A 25,899-nucleotide genomic window follows, 5' to 3' on the forward strand; every position below is an offset into this window, starting at 1 on the left:
CCTATGTGGCAGATTACTATATTGGTCCTGACCAGAAAATCCCAGAATGACTAGTTAAGACTATATTCTTGGGGAAGGTTGAAACTGCAGTCAGGTTAAGTATTAAGCCCTGGTTTGGTGATGTGGGCCTAGCAAAAGTGACTCCATTTTAGGCGTGTGGTTTTCTTTTTAACAATAGTTTATAATCAAATGACCAACGTATTTTTAATGGGAAGCCACATCTGTATGTATTAATCCTCTACACAGTTTTTTGAACTGTGCAATACACTTTTACAACCATAAAAAATTAATTTTCTGTGGCTGGCCCAGTGGCATAGTGGTTAAGTTCGGCGCACTCTGCTTCGGCGGCCAAGGGTTCGTGGGTTCGGATCCTGGGCGTGGACCTACATCACTTGTTAAGCCATGCTATGGTCGCAGCCCACATACAGAATAGAGGAGGATTGGCAACAGGTGTTAGCTTTTGCCAATCTTCCTCACCAAAAAAATAATAATAATAATAAAATTTAATCTTCTCAGTTCTGTTTCTCTATAAAATGACAAGTGATATTAAGCCTGTAGTGCCATTGTATGTCAATCTGGAGAGGGTTTCTGATGTGGACAGTGTATTAAATGCACTGGGGTGGTATAATAATATGAGGAGCTCCACTGACCCACTCCCCAATGAAACTGGTGGATATTATTTTAAAACAACCATTCGAAGCCTCTAGAAATTGTCCTAAAGGCAAACAGCAAATGAGGAACATCTATTCAAGAAAATCAGTAGAAATTCTGTGAGAAAGGGGAGAGTGTGTGGAATTTGAACCATGTACACTCCTTCCCTGCTCTCAGCTCAGGAAGTGAACACTCCTCTCCAGAGTGCTGCACCCTGAACCAGAAGACAAGTTTCTCTCTCCCTAAGCTTCCAGAATTGAGGCTTTTTCCTGGGATGAGCAGGACCCCAGCATTACCCATCCTGCCCTCAGGTCCCTATTGCTGAATTTTTCAAGTCCCTCATTAGTTCATATGAAAAGCGGGGACACCCTTCTTGCACTGAACCCCTTCTCACGATACAGAGGCTCTGCTGTGGTCACACTTTGCTGAGAATACAGGGCACTGATCACTCTTTCCTCAGCTCATGAGGTGGCTGTAACATGAGACAATCAAGAGGACCTCTGGCTGCTGTCTCTCCACTGAACTAATCACTCAGCCCCTAAAATTGGGATTGTCTCCCAGAGACAGGCTTGCTACTGTCCCCACCCCAGCTCCAGAGTTCTGGCACAGAGATTTTACCTAATGACAGGGGAGAAGCCAACCATAAAACAAAGCTCTTAATTCCTTCACAAAGGAATTAACTTTGCCAGCAAAAGATCATGCAAAGTTAAGTCAAAGGGCACTCTCAAGAAAGTAGAGAATGAAGAGAAAGGCAATGAGTAGATTTGTGTATTTAATGAAGAAGCTTAGGCTGTAGGCTGACTAGTTTTCTGGAAAGAACCAGGGAATTAGACTACTGGGAGGATGCTTCCAAGGATCAGAAAAAATATCAAACAGTGACTTCAGAAAGTATTTCTTCTATAGGAGCCAGAACTTCACTGGAGTATTTGGTAGAGCAAGTTATGCCCCCAGGACATTGATGAAAACAGTAGAGCAATAAGCCAGCAATTAATCTAGTTTAACCACTGAGTGTGTCTGTGAAACAGGAAGAGAGCCCTACCAACACCACTGTCTCATGATGGCAGACATACCTAAAGCCATCCCAATTCTAGGAGCTATATCAGAGGTTTCACTCTGTGTGGAGGACATAGACTTAACTAAAATAATCCACCCAGTCACTGCACAAAAATATAAGCTAATAACAATAAAAAGTCCCAGAAGGAAGGGGACCAGTACTCACAGTTGCTACAATATATTACCTAAAATGTCTGGTTTGCATCAAAAATATGAGATATGCAAAGATATAGGAATGTAGGAACCATACACTGGGAAAAAAACAGCAATTGAAAAAATTACCCAACTCTTACAGGAAAACCCAGTAAAATTAACAGGTGACATCTCAGCAGGGGAAAGGAAGGTTAGAAGGCAGAGGGATAACATATTCCAAGCGCACAAGGCAAAAACCTGTCAACCAAGAATCCTATATTCACCGAAACTACCTTGTGAAATAGAAAGATGAAATAGTCTTTCCAAGATAATCAAAAACTGAGAAAATATATTAATAGCCAATTGCCTTATGAGATTACTGAAGGAGTTCTTCAGTTTGAAAGCAAGTGACCCAGGATGGTAATTGATATCAACATAAAGAAGCAAAACCACTAATGTAAGCAATTATGTAAATATGAAAGACAGAATAAATACCTATTTTCTCCTTTCTTCTCTCAGCTGATATAAAATACTAGGTATTTAATGTGCTGTTGTGCTTATTAAGTATAGAAATGTAATGTATGTGTAACTTGTTTCATTAAAAGCACAAAGGTCATGGGTTGCAGAAAACTGTGTTGGGCTAAGGAAGTGACTACAGATGGAAAAGAAATAAGTGAAACAAGATATTATTGAGTTCTGTCATTAATAGATAAAATCTGCATGATAGTGATGCCACAAAAATGCCAAAAGGGGATAGTTATATATGGTTAAAGATTCCATATATCACTGGAATTAAGCTAGTATAAATCTGAAGTTCCTTCTTACATATTAAGATATATATACTAAATAGTGGAGCAACTCCTAAAAAAATAACTTCAAAAGTATAGTGAAGTCATTTAAAAATTAAAATGCTAAATTGCATTCACTTAATGCAATAGAAAGCCATAAAGGAGGAGAGAAGAAACTAAAAAGAACATGAGAATTGTAGAAAACAAAAGGTAAAATGGCAGGTGTAATTGCAACTATGTCAGTAATACTAAATCTGCATGGATTACATAATCCAAACAAGAGGAAGAGATTGTCACCTCAGATTAAAAAAGTAAATAAAACCATCATCTAAATATATGCTATGTACAGGAAACACACTTTAGATTCAAAGATACAGATTGAAAGTAAAAGCATGGGAAAATATACATCTGGAAATAGCACCCACAGCAAAGCTGGAGAGATGATCAAATATCTAGCAAAATAGACTTTAAGACAAAAAATATCACTAGAGATAATGAGAAACATTATATCATACCTAAAGGGTCAAAGTTTATGTCCTGCATCTAAAACAGTACAGAGAATAAATTTATAAGCATTAACGCCTGTACTAACAAAGAATAGTGATCTCAAATCAATAACCTAAAAGATGAGGTGCCATACCCAATGCAAAGAGAAAAGGAGATAAAAATTAGAGCAGAGATTAATGAATGAGGAGGAGAAAAACCACAGAGAAAATCAATAAAACCAAAAGTAGGTTTAATGGAAAGACAAATATGACAATTCTTTAGCTAGACTGATTTAGAGAAAAAGGGAGAAGATTCAAATTCATACAATCAGAAAGAAAGAAGGATATTACTACTGACGTTACAGAGATAAAAAGGATTATAGAAGATTTCAGGGCCGGCCCCGTGGCTTAATGGTTAAGTGCACGCGCTCCGCTGCTGGCGACCCGGGTTCGGATCCCGGGCGTGCACCGACGCACCGCTTCTCCGGCCATGCTGAGGCCGTGTCCCACATGCAGCAACTAGAAGGATGTGCAGCTGTGACATACAACTATCTACTGGGGCTTTGGGGGAAAAATAAATAAATAAAATTATAAAAAAATAAAAAAAGATTTCAATGAACAGTTGTATGGCAATAAATTAGATAACAGATAAAATGGACAAATTCCTTGAAAGACACAAACTACTGAACCTAAATCAAAAATAAATGGAAAATCTGAATAGAACTATAACAAGTGAAGGGACTGAATTAGTAACCAAACAACTACCCACAAAGTAAGACTTGGCCCAGATGGCTTCAACTCAGAATTCTCTGAAACATTCAAAGATTCTTTAATACTGATTCTTCACACACTCTTTAAGAAATTAAAATGGAGAGAACATTTCACATTCATTTTGTGAGGCCAGTATAACAAATACCAGCAAAGCAGATCCAGCAGTATATAAGAGAATTATACACCATGACCAAGTGGGATTTATTCCAGGGAGGAAAGGTTAGGTTAACATCTCAAAATCTAGTTATATAATAAAGGATATCAATAGAATAAAAGCAAAACTGGCAGGATTTGTATTTTGACCTGTATCCTACCACTTTTCCAACTCAATTTTCCGTTCTAATAGTTTTTTTAGTGGATTCCTTAGCGTTTTCTAAAAAGAAGATATCTTATCTAGAAGTAGAGATACTTTTACATTTTCCTAACCAATCTTTTTTTTTTTTTTGTGAGGAAGGCCGGCCCTGAGCTAACATCTGCCAATCCTCCTCTTTTTTTGCTGAGGAAGACTGGCCTTGGGCTAACATCCACGCCCATCTTCCTCACTTTATATGGGACGCCGCCACAGCATGGCTTACCAAGCAGTGCATCCGTGCGTGCTGGGGATTAGAACCGGCGAACCCTGGGCTGCCACAGCGGAGCGCACGCACACTTCACTGCTTGTGCCACCGCGCCGGCCCCTTCCTAACCAATCTTAATGCATTTTAATTTCTTTTTTTTGTACAATGGTTTTGGCTGAAATCTCCAGTACATTCTTGAATAGATCTAGCTAGAGCAGATACAGTCATACATCACTTAACCATGAGGATATGTTCTGAGAAATGTGTCTTTAGGCTGTATCCTCGTTGTGTGAACATCATAGAGTGTACTTACGGAAACCAAATGATATAGCCTAATGCACACCTAGACCATATGGTATAGCCTATTGCTTCTAGGCTACAAACCTGTGCAGCGTGTTACTGCACTGAATACTGCAGTCTGCACTGAATACTGTAGGCAGTTGTAACACAATGCTAAGTATTTGTGCTTCTAAACATAGAAAAGTTATGGTAAAAATACTGTATAAAAGATAAAAAATGGTACACTTGTATAGGTCTGTGTTATACGATCTGTGGGTTTTGGCAAATGTATAATGACATGTATTTATTATTTCTGTATCATATAGTGTAGTTTTTGCTCCCCTGAAAACCCTCTTTGCTCACCTGTTGACTCATCCCTCCCTCCAGCCCCTAAATCCTTCACACCTAGAGATCTTTTTATTGGCTCATGCTTTTGTTTTTTCCAGAACATCATATTCTTGGGATCATACACTACATAGCCTTGTCACATTGGCTTCTTTCCCTTAGCAATATAATTTTAAGGTTCCTCCATGTATTTTCATGGCTTGATTCCTCATTTCTTTTTATCAGTGAACAGTATTCCATTGTATATATGTGCCACTGATTGCTTGTCTATTCAACTGTTAAGATATCTTAACTCTAACTCCTGATAATGATGAATAAAGCACCTACAAATAAGCATGTACAAGTTTTTGTGTGAACATAAGAGGTTTCAACTCATTTGGAAAAGTACCAAGGAGTGTGATTGCTGGATCTTGCTGTACATAGTAAGAGTATATTTTGTTTTGAAAGTTAGTTCCTGTCTTCCACTGTGGGTCACCACATTCCATTTCCACCAGCGATGAATGAGGATTACCTGTAGTTTCACATCTTCACCAATATTTGATATTCTGAGTGTTTTGAATTTTAACCATTTAATAAGTAGGAATACCTCATTGTTGTTTTACTTGCAACTTGCCAATGATATTTGGTGTGGAGCATGTTTTCATTTTGCCTAATTCTCGTCTGTATATCTTCTTTGGTGAGCTGTCTGTTCAGATCTTTTGCCCATTTTTAATTGCATTTTCTTCTTACTATTGAGTCTTAAGAGTTCTTTGGGTATTTTGGATACCAGTCATTTATCAGATACATGTTTTGCAAAGATTTTCTCCTACTCTGTGACTTGTCTTTTCATTCTCTTAACACTGTCTTTCTCAGAACAGGTTTTCGTTTTTGTTTTTGTTTTTTGTGAAGATGATCAGCCCAGAGCTAACATCTGATGCCAATCCTCCTCTTTTTGCTGAGGAAGACCGGCCCTGGGCTAACATCCGTGCCCATCTTCCTCTACTTTATGTGGGACACCGCCACAGCATGGCTTGACAAGCGGTGCGTTGGTGTGCGCCTGGGATCTCAACCCCAGGCTGCCACAGCGGAGCGTGCGCACCTAACCGCTGCGCCACGGGCCGGCCCCAGGTTTTCATTTGAATGAAGTGAAATTATCATTTTTTTTCTTTTGTGGACTTTGCTATTGGTGTTGTATCTAAAAATTCATCTCCAAACCCAAGGTAACCTAGATTTTCTCCTATTTTGTCTTCTAGGAGTTTATTACGTTTGCATTTTACATTTAGATCTATGATGTGTTTTGAGTTAAAATTTATTAAAGGTGTAAAGCTCGAGGCTGCATTTGTTGTGTGTGTGTGTGTGTGTGTGTGTGTGTTTGCATGTGGCTGTCCATTATTTCCAACACTATTTGTTTAAAAGACTTTTTCATTTGAATTGCCTTTCCTGGGCTGGACCCGTGGCTTAGCGCGCACCCTCTGCTACTGGCTGCTTGGGTTGGTATCCTGGGCGTGCACTGACGCACCGCTTCACCGGCCATGCTGAGGCCGCGTCCCACATACAGCAACTAGAAGGATGTGCAACTATGACATACAACTATCTACTGGGGCTTTGGGGGCAAAAGAAAAAAGGAGGAGGATTGGCAATAGATGTTAGCTCAGAGCCGGTCTTCCTCAGCAAAAAGAGGAGGATTGACATGGGTGTTAGCTCAGGGCTGATCTTCCTCACAAAAAAATAAATTAATTAAAAAAAAAAAAAAGAATTCCCTTTCCTCCTTTGTCAAAGATCACTTGATTATATTTGTGTGGGTTTCTAGGAAAGCAAAATTGATTATCCTTCAGTCTTGCTATTCTCTCTTATTAATTCCAAGAGTTGATTCTTTCAGATGTTTCACAGAAACAATCATGTCATATGGAACAAATGTTATGAATTTAGCTACAGGATGCATGAAGATGTTCTTTCTCAAGAAGCAGAAGTTTCCCTCTATTACTAGTTTGTTATCATAAATGAATGTTGGATTTCATAAATATTTTTTGTTTTCATTTACCCCTCCTTTCCTTTCTGATATTAGTAATTTCTGGCTTCCCTCTTTTCTTAGTTATCTTTACTGGATGTTTATCAATTTTATGGGTTTTGTCAAAAAATCGACTTTTTAAAAAGTTTTTCTCCATTGATTTCCCACAATTACGTTAATTTTTTCCCTAATTTTTATTTCTTTTATTGTGCTTACTTTGGGTTTAATTTGCTCTTGTTTTTATTGTTTCCTAAGGTAGATGCTTACATTGTTTTTGTTTTTTGTTTTTTTTTGTGAGGAAGATCAGCCCAGAGCTAACGTCTATGCCAATCCTCCTCTTTTTGCTGAGGAAGACTGGCCCTGGGCTAACATCTGTGCCCATCTTCCTCCACTTTACATGGGACGCCGCCACAGCATGGCCCCACAGGCAGTGCACTGATGCACGCTGGGGATCCGAACCCGGGCCACCATCAGCAGAGCGCACGCACCCAACCACCATGCCATGGCGCCGGCCCCTTACATTGTTGATTATAGATCTTTGGTTTTTCCAGTGTATGCATTTGATGGCATAAATTTCGCTCTAGGCACTGCTTTTGCTGCATCCAAAAACCTCTGATATGTTGCATTTTTATTTCTTTTAGTTTAAGATAATTTTTTATTTCCCTTGAGACTTCTTGTTTGATCTCATGTATTATTTACAACTGTGTTGTTGAATCTCCATGTATTTGGGGCTTTTCCAACTATCTTGCTGTTATTGACTTCTAGATTAGTGCCTATGTGGTCTAAGAGCATATTTTATATGATTTCTTTCAAATCTTTCAAATATGTTAAGATGTGTTTTATGTCCCAGAATATGTTCTGTCTTGGTGAATGTTTGATGTGAACTTGAGAAGAATGTGTACTCTGTTTTTGTTATATGAAGTCTTCCATAGATTACAATGAAATCCAGTTGTTGGAGAGTGCTGCTCAATTTAACTCTGTCCTCTCATTTCTGCCTGGTGGAATTTATAGTTGTTTTTTTTTTTTTAAGATTTTATTTATTTTTTCCTCCCAAAGCCCCAGTAGATAGTTGTATGTCATAGCTGCACATCCTTCTAGTTGCTGTATGTGGGGCGCGGCCTCAGCATGGCCGGAGAAGCAGTGTGTCGATGCACGCCCAGGATCTGAACCCGGGCCGTCAGCAGCGGAGCGCACGCACTTAACTGCTAAGCCATGGGGCCGGCCGTGGAATTTATAGTTTGTGATAAAGGAGTGTTGAAGTCTACAGCTATAGTAGTGGATTTATCTATTTTTCCTTGCATTCTGTCAGCTCTTGTCTTATGTATTTTGCTCCTCTGTTGTTATGCACAACGCACAAAGCATTAAGGATTGCTTTGCCTTCTTGGAATGGACCCCTTCATCATTATGCAATGGCCCTCTTTATCTCTGGGCTTTCTTTGGTTTGAAATCTGCCTTGTCTGAAATTCTTATATGTATGCCAGCTTCCTTTAGTCTTAAACTGTTTTATAATAAGAAATATGAAAGTATTTTACTTTTATTTATTCCTTTTCTAAATCTCCACCTTTACCATTTATATTTTTTCTGGTAAATTTTTGAACATTTCATTCAAAGTAGGAATACTAATGACAAATTTCCTCAATTTTTGTCTCAGAAAGTTTTTATTTTTCCTTATTTTTGAAGGATAAATTTGCTTGACAAAGAATTCTAGGAGAGTGGTTTTTTAATTACAAAACATTAAATATTTCACTCCACTCTGTTCTTGCTTGCATGGTTTCTGAAAAGAAGTCCAATTTAATGCCAATCTTTGTTTCTCTGTACCTAAGGTGTGTTTTCCCTTCTGGCTTCTTTCAGTAAATTCTCTTTGTCTTTGGTTTTTGTCTAGTGTGAAGATGCTATTATTGGGTGTCCATTTTTGGACATGTTTACTGTTCACCATGAAATCATTAGGAATTTCAGTGAACTATCTTGCAATCTGCAGCTCTTCACCTGTTCCTCAAGGGCAGCAAGGCCCAGGGTACACTGTTAGGATTGGCCTGGAAAGAGCTCTTCTGGCACATTATTATCTCACTCTGTGTTCTAAAAATTGGCTGGAGCCCAAAGGCACAAGTATAGGGATTTTATGGTCTAAGTTGTCATACCTTCTTCCTTGTGTCTGAGCTCTAAGTTCCAAATAACTTTCTGGTACCATCCAGTCATACAGAGAGAAAGGAAGAGCAGAGTCTGTGATGAATATTACACAAGTTAAAAGTAGTGCTTCCCCACAAGAATATTTACATTCAGCCAGCTGCAGCTCATTACTTATGATTTCCTTTTGGCCTTTTGGACAATATAACCAGTTGGGCTTTGATTAAAGTTTAATTTTTACAGGCCATTGGGCCTCTCATGTTTGGTGATGGGAATAGAAGAATAGGCTTCCAGTTCTTCACTGTGTTTTTATCCATTGAAACCTCATGCAGATTTGCCTTATGGAGTGCTATAACTCCTGGGTAAGAAGGAAGACGATGAAAGAATTTATCTCACAAGGAATCAGTCTTAAAATGATAATATTTGGTTCATGTGTATAGCATTTCTGTCATTTCCCAATTTGCTCTGGACCCTGCCACTAGAGAGCAATAAGATGTAATGTGATCACAGCAAAAATGTGTCAACAATTTCCATGTGTTCATGATGCTGTTAAGTTTATGAGGATGCATGGACAGAGAATAAGTTTCTGATGATCAAGTTGAAGAATAAATGTTTGGAGGTGACATAATCATACATAAACTTCCTATAAATTGAGTATAGATCCCCGGTGCTATCAGTATCATGCTTCTTACTCTACACATATTTGTGATGTTTCAGGACTCAGTGGTCATTGAGGATGTGGCTGTGAACTTCACCCCAGAGGAGTGGGCTTTACTGGATCCTTCACAGAAGAAACTCTACAGAGATGTGATGCGAGAAACCTTCAGGAACCTGGCCTCTATAGGTAAGAATGAGGACATTCCTTCAGTCAATTACAGAACAAGTCTTTCCTGCCCATCAGTGTTGTCCCAAATGTGGACTGTGGAAAGGGAGGATGTTGGTAAATAAACTAGGCATGGTCACAGCTCATCATGGACCTAGAATCTAAAAAACTTTCTATAGTTTCTAATACTTTGGAATTCTTTTTTCTGGGTTTGCATTTTAGGAAAACAATGGGAAGATCATGACATTGAAGATCAGTACAAAAACCAGGAGAGAAAACTAAGGTGAGTCACAGTCACAATAGAAAGCAGTGTCTCACTTGAGAATCCTGGTATGTTATGAAATTTTAAAAAGAAGCAAACAAAACAAATAACCCCTGCTTCAAGTTTAGTTATTCTTAGAAAATTTTCAGCAAATATACTTTCTTACGTGTGACATAGTTGTTCAAGGTTTGCAAAATAGTTCACTTGGAAACAGTATTAATAAGCCCTATATAGGAATATCGCTGTTTGGATACTAGCAAGGGTGAAGTCCTCTTGCACAGCATTCAGTATATTCAATTTCAGAGAATTCAGACAAGGCAGAAAACCTACAGTTTTCCTATAAATCATAATAAAAATAATAAATATAAAATTATTAATAAAGCACATCAAACATGTGCTTCTCATTTTTTACAGAAGTCGTATGATGGAGAGACTCTGTGAAAGTGAAGAGGGTAGTCAACGTGGAGAAAACTTTAGCCTTGTTCCAAATCTCAGTCTGAACAAGAAAACTCCTGGAGTGAAACCACATGAGTGCAGTGCACGTGGAAGAGTCTTCATGCATCATTCATCCCTTTGTAGGCATGTCAGACGTCACACTGGACACAAACCATATGAGTATCAAAAATATGGAGAGAAGCCATGTAAAAGTAAGGACTGTGGGAAAGCCTTCCATTATCTCCAATTTTTTGAAAAACACGAAAGAACTCACAATGGAATGAAAACCTATAAACGTAACAAATGTGGGAAAGCCCTCAGTTGTTCCCGTTCACTTCAAATACATGAAAGAAGTTACACTGGAGAGAAACCCTATAAGTGTAAGGAATGTGGGAAAGTATTCATTTATCCCAGTTCATTTCGAATACATGAAAGGAGTCACACTGGAGAAAAACCGTATGAATGTAAAATATGTGGTAAAGCCTTCAAGTTTTCCAGTAATGTTCAAGTCCATGAAAGAACTCACACTGGAGAGAAACCCTATGAATGTAAAAAATGCAGTAAAGCATTCAGTTGTCCCAGTTCTCTTCAAAGACATGAAAGAACTCACACTGGAGAGAAACCGTACGAATGTAAAAAATGCAGTAGAGCATTCACTTGTTCCGGTTCTCTTCGAAGACATGAAAGAATTCATACTAGAGGGAAATCCTATGAATGTAAGGAATGTGGCAAAGACTGTATAACTCGCACAAAGCTTCAAGCACACATGATCACTCACAGTGGAGATGGACCTTGTAAGTGTAAAGAATGTGAGAAAGCATTCTCTTCTCCTAGTGCATTTCAAATACATGGAAGGAGTCACGCTGGAGAGAAACAGTATGAATGTAAAATATGTGGTAAAACCTTCAATCGTTCCAGTTCTGTTCAACGACATGAAAGAACTCACACTGGAGAGAAACCATATGAATGTAAAATATGTGGTAAAGCCTTTAGTTGTTCTAGTTCTGTTCAACGACATGAACGAAGTCATACTGGAGAGAAACCCTATGAATGTCCGGAATGTGGGAAAGCCTTCATTTGTCACACAGACTTTCAAAGACACCTGAGAGTGCACACTGGAGAGAAACCGTATAAATGTGAAGAATGTGGGAAAGCCTTCAGTGATTACAGTTCCTTAAAAATGCACAAAAGAACTCACACAGGAGAGACACCCTACATATGTAAAGAATGTGGTAAGGTCTTTATTTCTCTTCGGGGTTTCCAAATACATGAAAGAAATCACACCGGAGAAAAACCCTATGAATGTAAGGAATGTAGGGAAGCCTTCAGTTATACCAGTTCTCTTCGAAAACATGAAAGAACTCATACTGGGGAAAAACCCTTTGAATGTAAAAAATGCAGTAAAGCATTCACTTCTTCCAGTTCTCTTCGAGATCATGAAAGAATTCATACTGGAGAGAAACCCTATGAATGTAAGGAATGTGAGAAAGCATTCATTTCTCTCAGATATCTTCGAAGACATGAAAGAAGTCACAGTGGAGAGAAACCCTATGAATGATAGGAAAGTGGGAAAGCTTTTATTTCTCATGAAAACTTTGGAGGATATGCGAGAATGCATACTAGAGGAAAAACCATGTAAAGGAAAGAATGTGGGAAAGCCTGTTGTCATCCCAGTTCTTTCTGAAGGCATGAAAGGACTTGCTTGATAAAAACCTCTTGAATGTAAAGAGTATGGGAAAGACTTCAATTGGCCCACATCCTTCTAGGTGAAACTCCCACCAAAAAGAAATATAAATGTCATATGAGAAAGCTTGATGCAAATTAATTTGTAATGTTCTAGAAAACATTCAACATGAAAGAGTTGTTAATAAAAGTTGTAAATATATTGTGTTTACCAAGCCTTTTCCTTAAAGTGCAACATTGGCTTGTGGATTTCTATTAATTACTTTCTGAAAGGAATACTGAAGTGAGATAATTCTGCAAGTCATCCTTCATCAATTGTGCATAAGATAACGAGGTAGTGCTTTTTCCTTAAATCAGTTAATAATATTTTCTCTTTAATTCTTTTTATAATGTTTTAATTGTTCTGTGTTAAGGGGCCATTGAAAAATGACAGTTTGTATTTGTTGGGATTTTCTTACTGGCCTTGTATTGCAGATCTTGGATATGCCTAATCCACTGTATATATTGTACCTTTCCTAGAGAAATCTCCTTTTTTTTTGGGTTGGGGGGTATTGGAACCTGTTTTTATTTTCCATACTATTAAACAGTTGGAATTAATTTTTATGTGTGGCAAGTTTATCAAGAGTATACTTTCCTGTGAATTCTTATTTTCATATTTGGGCCTTTGCTCTTTGTTCTTCCTTCTGACTGGTATTTGGTGAATAGACTTTGAATTAAGTAGAGGCCTGTGATAGGGCAACAAAATCTAGAGCTGGGCATGTCACGCCTGTATTGTGTTATGTCAATGAGGGTAATATAAGAACTAGATCTTTAAGAATTCACCCCCTTTATGGTTCCATGTTGGAATTCACCAGTAGCCTCACTTGCATGAGATTTGGAAGGCAGAAGCAAAGGAGGCATTAGGCAGATCTTGGAGCCACCATACAAGAAGAGACAATTACATAGGAGCATCAAGGAAACCATCTTCCATCCCATTTTCTGGATTCTTTCCCTTCTAGTCAAGAGTATCTTGAAAACCACCACCAACTGTTTGATTTCCATTTTCTTACAGGTGTATTTCCCACTGATGTTTTCACAAGTTTCACATCAAAGATCCATTAGAGTTAGGATTTTTCTGTAAGGTCTCTTGTGTCCACCAGGAACCTAATTCAGACTTTTGTGGTTGGGAGTATTCTCTGATTCCCCTCTTCTCTAGATGATATCTATAGAAGGTCTAATTTGCAGAGGAAACACCTTATGCTGTTAATAGTGCTAGTGAGCATGTTTTCCTGATTCACCATGACATCTACAATGGGGCACAAAATGAAGGACCTGGGAGTTTGTTTCTCTGCTGCATTGTGCAGTGGCTGCCTTGACCCAGGTCTTCCACGTGAGAACAATCACCTTTCTCATGTCAGGAAGACTGTGTGTGTTTCCTGTTACTTGTAGCTGAATGTATTCCTTGAAGATGTTTTCAGTAATGTTTGATTGTATGTAATTAAACTATGTGCATTTTCTTGTGAAATGAGCACTTCTGTAGTTTCATTGATATATTTTATCAACTGTTCCAATCCATTGTGTGCTAATAAATATTGTGGTTTTCATTTCCTCAGAGAATATATTAAAAACCATTTGAATTATGGATTTTCAGATATAGTTTTCGATTTTCTTCATTTAATCATTATCCATTATGAGTCAGTTTTATCATGTGCATACAAATTCAGGTAGTTTTTCCTCAGGCAAACTGTATTTTTTAGACTTTTATAGTTAGAATTTTTATCATGCAACTAATTTCTCATTCATTCTTCACCCAAAACTTAAAACTCATGGTTTTTTCAGTGCCCACTTGCCAGTGACCTGCAGGATTGCACCTGTAGTCAAACAAAGGGGTGTAATGAATTCTAGTAAGAATGACCACAGACCATAAGGGACTGTGAGGTGTGACAGTGACAGGGTGCTCAGAAGGACTTCCTACAAGATTTTGGCAGGTGTTAGATGATTTGATTGCTATTCAAGGAAGCAAGTCATTTTCTGTATTGAATGCTGTGAGGAAGTAAACTTAATTCTATCTTTGGTAAACATTTTATCTTTGGTAAACCTAATCATTGTTTTCTAGAAGGCCATATCAATGTAGTGGAGCTGAAGTTAATTTGTAAGAAGTTCCAGTCAGTCATGTTAGTAAGAAGAAGGGAATATTAGTCATTTTTATGGTTTAGAATTTTTTCTTTTACCACTTTTACTGGTATGGTTACAAAATACCCTTAGTTTTGTCTTGGTGACTGTGTACTTTGATGACGGGACTGTGTAACATTTTTCTCTTCAGGATGAGACTTGTCCTTCCAGTGACAGCAGGCAGCTCCTGGTGCTCTGGGACAGCTTTTGTCTTTCCTACTTAGTATCAAAACACTGATGTATTTCCTACAGTGTATTAGACACCGTTTAGCATAAAGTACCTCTGTTAAAATATATAAATTCAGTTCTTAGTTTACTACATATTATTAATATATCCTAATATTATTAATATCTCCTATGACTCACCTGAGGCCTTTGAGTTTAGGTAAATTGTGAGACAGTACAAACCTAGCAAGGGAGAGAGACAGGACCACTATGCCAATCAAGCCTTTCTTTCTCAGAGACTCTGCTCTTGATGCTAATGTTTTGACATCCCTCACATGCCATGCACTTTAGAGGCAATGTACCCAACTGAGCATAAATAAGACATGTAAGATTTGGATATAGCAGCATGAAACAAACAAGTTGTTGCCATCCTAGTGCTTATATGTTTGTAGGAAAAGAGAGATGATTAACAAATCGTAAAGCTTTGTCTTATAAGGTGAAAATAAGGGCTTTGAAGGAAAGGAAAAAATAGCATTGATAGTGGCCCTGATGTTTGTTCCCCTACATTAAAGCCAGCATATATGGGGTTAAAACCAAAAGCAAAAGCACTCATCCTCTCTCCCTGTTTCTCTAGGTTACATTCATAGCTAAATATTGGTTTTGTATATCTTTGTGTCCTTGAACTTCACAAGGCAGTTACCTTGTGAAGTTACCAATTGTTAAAAGCCCAGGTGGCCTCAAGCTGGGCTCACACTGAAGTTGTGGCTAATTACCAGTTCTTGAGGTTTGTTACAGGGAAACTGACATCAAGCAGCTAAAAGCTTCTCAGACCTCAACTCCTTGGCTTCCTGGCACCAGAATCCACCAGCCACCACGGAGACGGAGACAGTTGAAGGAGACCCACCTGTGATTCCCTTATCTCGCCATCCTCCTCCCTGCCAGCAGCCTCATGAGGCCAAACGCAGGCTGGGGGGAAAGCGCTGACCAGCAAGGCCCCCTACCCGCAGCCACAGTCCTCACAACCTTTAAAGCCCCTCCCCCCCATCTTTCAGGGAGACGGGGCAAACTGGGGAGCTCTTGTCTCCTGATTGACGTCACCTGAAATAAAAACTCTTTCCTCGCCGTAAGCCTGGAGTTCCAGTTTTATTTGGCCCGTCTTGTGTGGTGGGTAGAGAACCAGGGTATGTATCTGGTAACAACATTAAGCTAATAGGGAGACTGAGGTGTGTGTGTATCTTTTCCATGAGAGTAGGAGCCTCAGCAGGTGAGGATGTCATTATTTTCTGGGACTGGAGACTTCCTATTGATTTAAGCCACAGATATTTGTGGTGTCTTTTTGTGTTTAACGTCATTTGAAAGGATTTTTATTTTGCCTTTAACTATTTAAAGTGTTATAATCTTTGGCATTTTCATTTTGCTGCTGTTGAGTGGGCAACATATACCCCATTAAATGGAGCTCCTCCCATGTAGAGAAACAGTTCCACTCATCTGCACTGTTCCAGCTCATGCTGAGTGTGGTCTATGAGTAGTGATATCTATGTGAGTCCACTGTGATCTCCCAGTAGAAACATCAAGAAAGAGCAATGGATGTTTAGATGCAATCATCCAAGAAATAACTGAGGTGAGCTGCACAGAGGGGGTATCATTTTGAGTAATATCCTAATTGTGTATAAGAGTAGAAATGGCAAATTTTCAACATCTTTTTTATCCCAGGAGTGACTGGAAGTCTTCAGTTTCAATTATCCACAAAGCCCCATCACCCATTTAGCTGTTCACAGGTTTCATTTGCATATGATTAGACATCCAGCACATGCTGTGGAAGAGTGGGAAACAGCAGCAACAGCTTAGAGGTTTAATAAAGACCAAAATAAATTATTAATCTTTTCCAATTTTTTTAGTGTTAACAAAGGTGTTTGAGGGATGTTGTTCAAATGGGCACCATAGAGGGTTCTTTTCGGTGATGGCATGTTTTCCATCTTTTGATGGCAGTATTAGTATACATTTGTGAAAATTCAACTATACCTAAAATATTATATATTTATATAACTAATAGAAAATGAATAAGAGAATCACTTTCATATGTTAGGAAAATGTTAAAGCCTCCTGAACCTTGATTTTTATGCATTCAACACTTTTTCTAGCACCGTGGGATTCTTCTTAGGGAGAATTGAAGTATTGAAAAGAATTCAGTCCTCAACAGGCCTTTCTTGCAACCCTGTCTTAATTGAGAAAACACCCCCTAGTGTTGTCCCTGCCCTCGTCTTGAAGGAAGTAAATTATATTAAAAATTTAAAAGTTAATACCTTAGAGACAGGCACCTCCACACCCTAAGGATTCCTGGTATAAGGGGGAACGTTTATCGATCCTGACTGACTCTATTCATAGAAGACTCGCCCTAAACTGTTCGGGGAAAATTGAGAACAAGAGAGTGCTCCAGAGGGATAAGTTTGGGAGGGTCGGGGTGGAGGGGGTCCAGATGGGGACGCGTGTGTGTAACCTGATAATTGCTTCGCGCCATAGCAATTCGCGCCATAAAATGTAACTGTTTAAATGTTTTAAATTAGCCAATCATGTAAGACCGCGCCAACCTTTTCCCGCTTTATGCTTCCGAATCCTATAAAAGAGCTTGCCCCTTAAGGTTCGGGGTCGACCCCTCTGTCTCCTGCGAGAGATACGTGTCGACCCGGAGCTCCGCTTAATAAAACCTCGTGCATTTGCATCAAGCTCGGTCTCCTGTGTCTGTGGGTCCGCGCCTTCCCGAGACTGGAGTTGGATTTCCTTTTTGGAATCCTACAGTCTCATACTCATAACTAGGAGTGAAGTGAGAGGGCTTCCAGAATCTTTGAGTTTAAATCAGGTTCTGTGGACAGATCTGTAGAAATACTGTGGTTCTGAAACAAAAATGTGTCTCCTAAGTGGGGTCTGTCTGGGGACAGCCTCATCCATGTGCAGCAGCATCACTTCTTTCCATTGTTACCCACAGACCGTTTCCAGCTCTTCATTTCCCAGCTCAAGCCTACTCTGTGCCTGCTTACTTGGAGACGTCTTTAGAAATCCACACATGTCCCCCTCTGGAAGATTTCCCTGAGGCAACTCAAGGGGGCTGTGAGCTGAGAGGGGGACAGAAGCAGTGGTGGAACCTGCGTCGTGGGCACATTCTGTCAGCCGCAGCTGTCCCAGCTGTCCCATGCTTATCACATCTGCTTGCTTGCTTATTCACGCAACACTTAAAAGTGACTGACTTTGAATGGAGAAGCAAATGGCTCTACAATTGGTCAAGATAATAGTCACTGCATTAGCGTCTCCCGACGTTCCTTTACTGTAGAGATGTTAACAGCCGCCCGTTATGCACACATGAGTCTCTAAACTTCTCACAGTGGACATAAATTGCCCAAGGCATTCTTGTACCAAAACTATTCTCCTCCAGTGCTGCACACAATTAGAGAAGCCACTGATGGCAACCGACAGAGTCTTTATGTAAATGGAGGCCCTCCCGGGGCCTGAGTTGATCCTCCACAGCCAGCTTCCTGTTTTGCCTTGGGTCATGAATGCAGGACCCCTCAGGCTTGCTAACCAGAGGCCTCCTGATTGAAGACATATGGGTACTTACACGATGGAGCCAAAAATGGCGCTTCCGGCATATCACACCTACAGGAGGAAGTGTGTTCCCCTCTGCTCTGATTGATGTAATACATTCTGGAGGAGGTCACCTCCTTTTTAGGCACTTTGGCCGCTTTGGCAGTGACTTGGGGGCACATGAATGACCAGGGAGTTCATAGACTTTATGAACAGTGTGCACCACCACACCTGATGGGGTCCACTGCAGAGTAGCTGTGTTCTTTCCCTGGATCAAACAGGCCTTCCCTGAGCACAGATTGGATCAGATTGATTAGTCAAACTCCAGGTAATCGTGCTAGCAATAGAGAATTCCCTGGCCTAGAATCAAACTCGTCTGCACACTTTTACAGATCCTTTGCCCATTGCCAATGATCTAGCTGTCACATCCACCAATAGCAACAACTCCTTATCCAAGTTCGCCCCCTTTGGCATAAAGAACTCTGGGGGGCCGGCCCGGTGGGGCAAGCGGTTAAGTGCGCACTCCGCTGTGGCGGCCCGGGGTTCACCGGTTCAGATCCCGGGCGCGCACCGATGCACCACTTGGCAAGCCATGCTGTGGCAGCATCCCATATAAAGTGGAGGAAGATGGGCACGGATGTTAGCCCAGGGCCAGTCTTCCTCAGCAAAAAAAAAAAAAGAGGATTGGCAGATGTTAGCACAGGGCTGATCTCCTCACACACACACACAAAAAGAACTCTGGGATATCCTGCCTCACAATACCCAAATACAAATCAAAGTTGCCACTTACTCTGCACATATTAAACCTCAGTGTGCAGAGGATCAATTCATTCCTCAGGGCAATAAGTTCACTTGAATTTCTGAGACATATACTGACACCTGAGACCTGATGGCATTAATCTCGGCCCACGTGCCCCTGTGATGTGAAACCATTAAGAGGCCTCTAACTTAAAGGACTGGGCAAAATTCCAGGGACTTCCCTCCTCTACCATGGATAACTTAGTGACTGACCAATGCACCTGATGTGAAAAAAACGTGTCACAGGTAATATAATCCATGCACATTAAGTCCAGGTGGAGGAAGGGGTCCCTACAGCTGATGACAAATAGACTTTTAGGGCTCCTCACCCCCTCTGCTGGGCTACTTGCTGTGCTCAGACCATGGAAGAACCTTATATAGACAAATGACTCACCCTATCATACGTGATCCTCCTGAAGCCAGGATCAAGGACTCACCAAGACACTCTAGAAATTATTGATATTATCCACTAATGTCTCAAAATATAAAACATTGGAGTTGTGAAAAAGGTATTCAATAGATCTTATACCCCTCTTATGACCCAGGCTGCAACCGTCTTAGGATGGCCTAATGGCTTACTTACACAAACCTTGTGTTCTTCTAAATAGACGTTCCGCTGTTTGAGTTACATTCAATCCCCAGTCTTCGGGGCTTGTTATTTTGCTTCTGATCATCAGGCTGACTGGCACCTTATAAGTAGAGGCTTTCAGACGGTCACTCCTACACGTCTTCAGTTTATCGTAACCGTGCACCCTGCCTACCACTCCTATATCCCACTCCCGGATCTTCCTTCTTTTTATTTTTTTTATTTTTATTTTTTAATTTTATTTATTTATTTCTCCCCCAAAGCCCCAGTAGATAGTTGTATGTCATAGTTGCACATTCTTCTAGTTGCTGTATGTGGGACGCGGCCTCAGCATGGCCGGAGAAGCAGTGCGTCTGCGCGCGCCCGGGATCCGAACCCAGGCCGCCTGCATTGGAGCGCGCGCACTTTACTGCTAAGCCACGGGGCCGGCCCCCAGATCTTCCTTCTAACACCACCTGTAGTCTGTGTGCCCTGCATGTCCATATTTCATTCTGGGCAGCTTCCTTTAAAATCCCCTCAGTCCATTCAACACAAATGTACTGTTCTCCTACCCTTGGCACTCACATGCTCATTGTCATGGGTGTCACTGGTCCTAACCTGGGCACACAGGATGTCATTCAACAAACACATCATTAATGCCCGTCAAGAAATGTCCAAAACACTCAAAATACCTGTAGCAGACAGCTAATGTTGGAGATGTTTTCCATGAAGGAAAACTCCCCGACAGCCATGGTAGCTGGTGAGTACTTGGGTTTGGACTATTTATTAAGCAGCCAGGCAGAGTTCTGTTCCCCTAAAAGGGCTGCTTTCTACATGTAGGTAGGCTACACTGGCAAGGTGCCACCAAGAACACAAGAAATGATACAACAAATTAAAATAACAATAACATTACTAGAAATTTGAACAGAGTTCTGGAACCATACTGACACACTTTCCTGCATCTCTCCAATACGCTGTGATAATTGGATTCTAATATTTTTTGAGGTTTTCTGATCGTAATTATAATTTTTTTGTGCTTTTCACATGGCTTTTCAATTAACATTCAAATTAAAATTCGTGTAATGAGATGTGTCATCATGCAGTCAATAACCTTCGGGAGTGAACTTTAATAAAGACACTGACCTCGTTTTTAATATTTGCGTCTTCATCACCTTGGATACCTGCTCACCCTGTCTGGCCCACAATGGGTAAATAAGTCAGGAAGGTTGACACATGCCCCTTTGTTTTTATGCCAACAGGTAGGAGGGTCAAATCCTGAAAACCTGCAGGTTTTCGCCTTAAGGTGCAACCCTTTGCACCTTAAAGGTTGAAGCCGTTCTCCCTTGCACAAGCCACCCCAACCCACTTACCCTGAGCCTACTCTCCTCAGAAAGTACCTGTGGGTAGTAAACATATTTCTATTCACTTGATGCGTGTGGTTACATAGTCTTGGCATCCAACCCCATTTTAGGTAGGGTGTTAATTGCCCCCAAAAGGGCAATGATAAAACAGAAGGTAACCAGTGGAAAGTGTCTTTTGGGTGACAAACAGGTATTCAGTTTAGGGAATTTTTATAAGATCAGGACAAGAAATCCAAATACAGAGATTCCAGGATGATAATGTTTTTAGATGCATTAGTCACAAAAGAAAAACTTTGAAGCCACCCACGTGGCTCTCACAGTAGAATTAACAAGTGAAAATGGAATAGTCTCACAAGGGAAAATACAGCAACAGAAGTGAATGATGGTTTCTGTTCCAATATGAGAGCTCTGAGTGATCATCTCATCTTCACAACAAAAAAACTTAACCACCTGAACAGCAACACCTCTTCTTAGATCCAAGAGAGATTTGAGATAACATGGCAAACCAATGCGCTTCAAATGAAAGACCAGCAAATACAGAGAATTAGTGCTCACCTGGGGGAGAAACAATTGGAGGCAACAACCTCTAGGAACACATAAACTATTCTTGAATTTGCTGGAGACACAGACTGGACTAGCTTGAGAGTCAAAAGCTTTAGAGAGTTCAGTCCTAGGGAATCCCCAAAATGTATGTGCTTTTCTACCAGGAGCCCAAGGAAGTTCTCTTTGTAAAAACTGGAAGAAATTATCTTGTGCTTCATGCAGGAAATGGTGGGAAAAAGTTTTGATACACACACAAAACATTCTGTGCTCTGTAACTTAGGCCATCCCTCAGAGAAAACTAATTTGGCAAAAGCTCATCTGATTGGGGAAAGAGCAGTCAGACAACTCCCAGACCCTTCAGGATTTCTCTCTGACAACAGGGGAGGAATAAATGCTAAGATGGTGTTCTATTTCATAGTTCAGGGACTCTTTCCCATCAAAACTTTACAGGTTTAGTCATAGCATAGAGCATTTTTCCCACTCTAATACCTTCCCACATATCAACAGTGCCCCAGTATAAAAACAGTGGGTTAAAACAGAGAATTGCAAGACACAGACCACCTAAGCTTGAGTTTCTAGGGATGCCCAAAGACAACAGGCAAGAAAAATACAGAGACACTTGTATGGAGCATAAGGTGTCATTAGAGGGAAATTTTGTAGCAATAAATACCTATATTAAAAAAGAAAAATATCGAGTTAACAAGGGAACTAGAAAAAGAACAACAAACTAAACCCAAAGCCCCATCACCCATTTTGCTGTACACAGGTTTCATTTGCATATGCTTCAGCCCCCAAGGCCACATGCTTCCCCGCCCCTACCCCAAAATAAAAACCCTTGCTTGTAGATCTTCGGGGAGTTCGAGATTACTGCCCGTTCTCCTTGCTTAGCGCTTTGCAATAAAATTCCTGCTTTCTTCACTACACCCGGTGTCAGAGATTGGCTTGCTGTGACGGGTGAGCAAACTCACTTCAGATTAGATATGGTGACCCAGACGGGATCCGGTCCAAGTGGACATCTCTGGCCGAGAGGCTCTCCTGCAGCTGCCGGAGCCGCTTGTCTCGGGGACAGCACCCAGCGACTGGCTGCCAACCACACGTCGTTGGCCCAGGGCGCTTTTGCTTTTGGTGGTGGAAGAAACTCGACTGGGGACTTGGGAAGATGTCTTTGGTAAGTAGCGGGCAGTTTTTGTTTTTGTCTAACCTTTTCCAACAGGAGCGGCCGGAAATAATGGGTACCTGGCAGCCCTCCGGGCTCCATTTGTTTGGGTTTCGAATGCATGTCTTTTGTTGAGTTTCCTCGTTAACTGATTGAAATCTTATTTTTTCTTTCATTTGTTTGCCTCTCTTTCAGGGGTTTTGTTCCAGGTTACTGGAGTTTGGTTGGGGGGTGGGGGGGTGGGATTTGTTGAAAGGACTGGGGATTGTTCATTCACAGAGGAACTCTTTGGCCCCATTTCTTTTGATTCGAGTGCCTGTGTCGGTGTGTGTGTGTGTGTGTGTGTGGACGGTGCCGTAACGGGAAACTCCGATTCGGTCCCAGCGCCAGTCCTCTAGGTTGCATATTGCAAAATTGGAATGTTTTCAATTATGAACCTATGAAAAAGCCAGAAGGCAGAAATCATAATGAGAAATCTGACCAACAATCATTTGGGGCAACAGTTAGGCTACTAAGGTTGATAAGATTATAAAGATTAAAATGTTTGAGCTATGGACGTTATGTCTAGCTGGGAATGCCTCCCCTACACAGTATTATAAGACCAAGACTTGTTAATGGAAGTTATGATTACAGCTTGATCAAATTAAGACATAACTTTGTAAGAAAATTGGTATATTTAATGGGCTTTACGTGAAATGACTGCATTTCCTTGGCTTGATTGTGTTACCGATTATGTTATGGGATAAACATTGTGTCTCACTGGGGAACGTTTTCCCTGCCTGATATTGTAAGAGCATATAAATCCAGCCCCTCCTCCCCGTCTCCTCAACCCCCGGGCCAAACTCTCACCATCGCTAAGTCTCCTGGGTCCCCCGCGTCCTTCCTACGATTCGACACAGGTCACAGCGCGACGGAGGCGGCGGCAGAGCAGCGTGAGGCCTTTACGGGCAGGCGACCCGCCATCGGAAGGACTGTGGAGACAGCCAGCAGCGGGGAGTGGTTGGGAGCGTCGCCCCACCCACCTGCCCCAGAGCCGACTCTGATTGGACAGTTTGAAAGGGCCCGCCCCCTCGCTCCTGAGTGACAGCGGGACGGAGATTGTGTGTCTGAGCTGACCGGGAGCTGTACCTTGTCCTGTCCACGGACTTTTCCATTGAGATGCGATGCTGCGAGGCCACTCAAGGACCTGTGACCCTTCTTTGCAAATACAGACACTTAAAAGTCACCTCACCGTATGTAATAATTAGTCTGGCTCCACTTTGATCTTCCACCCAGCGCTTCCCCACCCTCCCTCAAATCGTACTTTAAAAACTCCTGTGGCCTCCCGAGCGCTTAGCTCCGGTGGGAAGTTGGAACCCGCAGCCCTAGCTGGGCACAAGGACTCTTCCCAGTCTAACCATAGGGTGTGAGATGTGTTCATTCAATTCTCAGGTGTACGTTTTACCCTAGAAGGAAATTTATTTGATTTTATTTCATTTTACTTTTACTGGGAAAGATTCACCCTGAGCTAACATCTGTTGCAGTCTTCCTCTTTTTTTCCCCCTCCCCAAAGCCCCAGTGCACAGTTGTATATTCTACTTGTAAGTCTTTCTAGCTCTTCTTTGTGAGCTGCCACCACAGCGTGGAAACTGACAGATAAGTGATGTGGTTCTTTGGGGAACTGAACCAGAGCAGCTGAAGTGGTGAGAGCGCTGAACTTTTAACCACTAGGCCATCAGGGCTAGCTGGGGAAGTTTATTTTAGATCATTGTTTGAAGAGAACTTTGAAATAAAAGGCTATAATAGCCCTAAGGTAATTCAATTCCTATTTAGATTGATATAACAAAAAATAAGAAAAGGTTATGAAAATGTGGGATGTACCTGGAAAGTATTCATAAACTGAAGACATTGGAGTGTAAAACTCATCTGCATTGCAAAACTCTTAATGCATTTGTCCACTTATTTGAGCAGTTTTTTTCTTTTAAGATACAATACACATACTGTACAACAGAGCCCTTTAATGTCTATAACTCACTGGTTTTCAGTATAGTCACAGATACTTGCAATCATCACCACAGTCAATTTCAGGACATTTCCATCACCTAAAAAGAAACCCCTATACACTTGATCTATCACTCCCCTATCTTCTCATCTAGTTCCTGCAAGCACCAGCCCTAGACAACCACTAATCTATTTTCTGCCTCTGTAAATTTCCATATTTGCTGACTTTCATATTAATGAAATTGTATAATATGTGGTCTTTGTATTTGACTTCATTCATGGTATAATTTTTTCAGGGAATTCCGTGTTGCAGCATGTGTTAATACTTCATTTTTTTAAAATTGAGGTATAATTGACAAGCAACATTATATCTGTTTCAGGTGTACCACAATAAGTCTAGTTAACATCGGTCACTATACAGAGTTATAAATTTTTTTCTTGTGTTAAGAACTTTTAAGATCTACTTTCTTAGCAAATTTTCAATATACAATTAGTATTATTAACTATAGTCACCATGCTGTGCATTACATCCCCATGACTTTTTATTTTATGACATAGTGTGTACCTTTTTTTTTTTTTTTTGTGAGGAGATCAGCCCTGAGCTAACATCCGCCAATCCTCCTCCTTTTTTTTTGCTGAGGAAGACGGCCCTGGGCTAACATCGGTGCCTATCTTCCTCCACTCTACATGGGACGCCGCCACAGCACGGCTTACCAAGCAGTGCGTCGGTGCGCGCCCGGGATCCGAACCAGCGAACCCCGGGCCGCCGCAGCGGAGCGCGCGCACTTAACCGCTTGCGCCACCGGGCCGGCCCCGACATAGTGTGTACCTTTTGACTACCTTCTATATTTATTCCATAAAAGTTACATTTTATCCATATTTAAGTGTATAGTTCAGTAGTGTGAAGTATACTGACATTGTGAAACTAATCTCCAGAACTCTTCATCATGATCATGCAAAACTGCAACTCTATGCATACTAAACAACAACACCCCGTTGCCCTTGACCTGCAGCCGCTGACAACTACCATTCTGCTGTCTCTATGAATTTGACTCCTCTAGGTACCTCATATCAGTGGAATCATACAGTTTTTGTCCTTTTCTTGACTGGCTTGTTTCACTGAGCATTATGTCCTCAAGGTCCACCCATGTTGCAGCATGTGTCAGAATTTCATTTCTTTTTAAAGCTGAATAATATTCTGTTCTATGTGTATACTACATTTTGTTGAT

The 25,899-nt window shown here is 40.8% G+C and overlaps 1 protein-coding gene across 1 annotated transcript in view; it reads left to right on the forward strand.

The window, feature by feature from the left end:
• The window catches only part of LOC131394535 (zinc finger protein 709-like), a 32,108-nt gene extending 18,110 nt beyond the window's left edge, over positions 1–13,998 (forward strand). Inside the window, exons 3-5 of the mRNA XM_058525913.1 lie at positions 9,890–10,016; positions 10,218–10,278; positions 10,672–13,998. Of these exons, the coding sequence (XP_058381896.1) occupies positions 9,890–10,016; positions 10,218–10,278; positions 10,672–12,250 (1,767 nt within the window). The 3' untranslated portion in view covers positions 12,251–13,998. The remainder of the gene's footprint in view (positions 1–9,889; positions 10,017–10,217; positions 10,279–10,671) is intronic.
• The last annotated feature ends 11,901 nt before the right edge of the window (positions 13,999–25,899 follow it).

Source organism: Diceros bicornis, chromosome 30 (genome assembly GCF_020826845.1).
Source record: "Diceros bicornis minor isolate mBicDic1 chromosome 30, mDicBic1.mat.cur, whole genome shotgun sequence".
Lineage (NCBI taxonomy): Eukaryota > Metazoa > Chordata > Mammalia > Perissodactyla > Rhinocerotidae > Diceros > Diceros bicornis.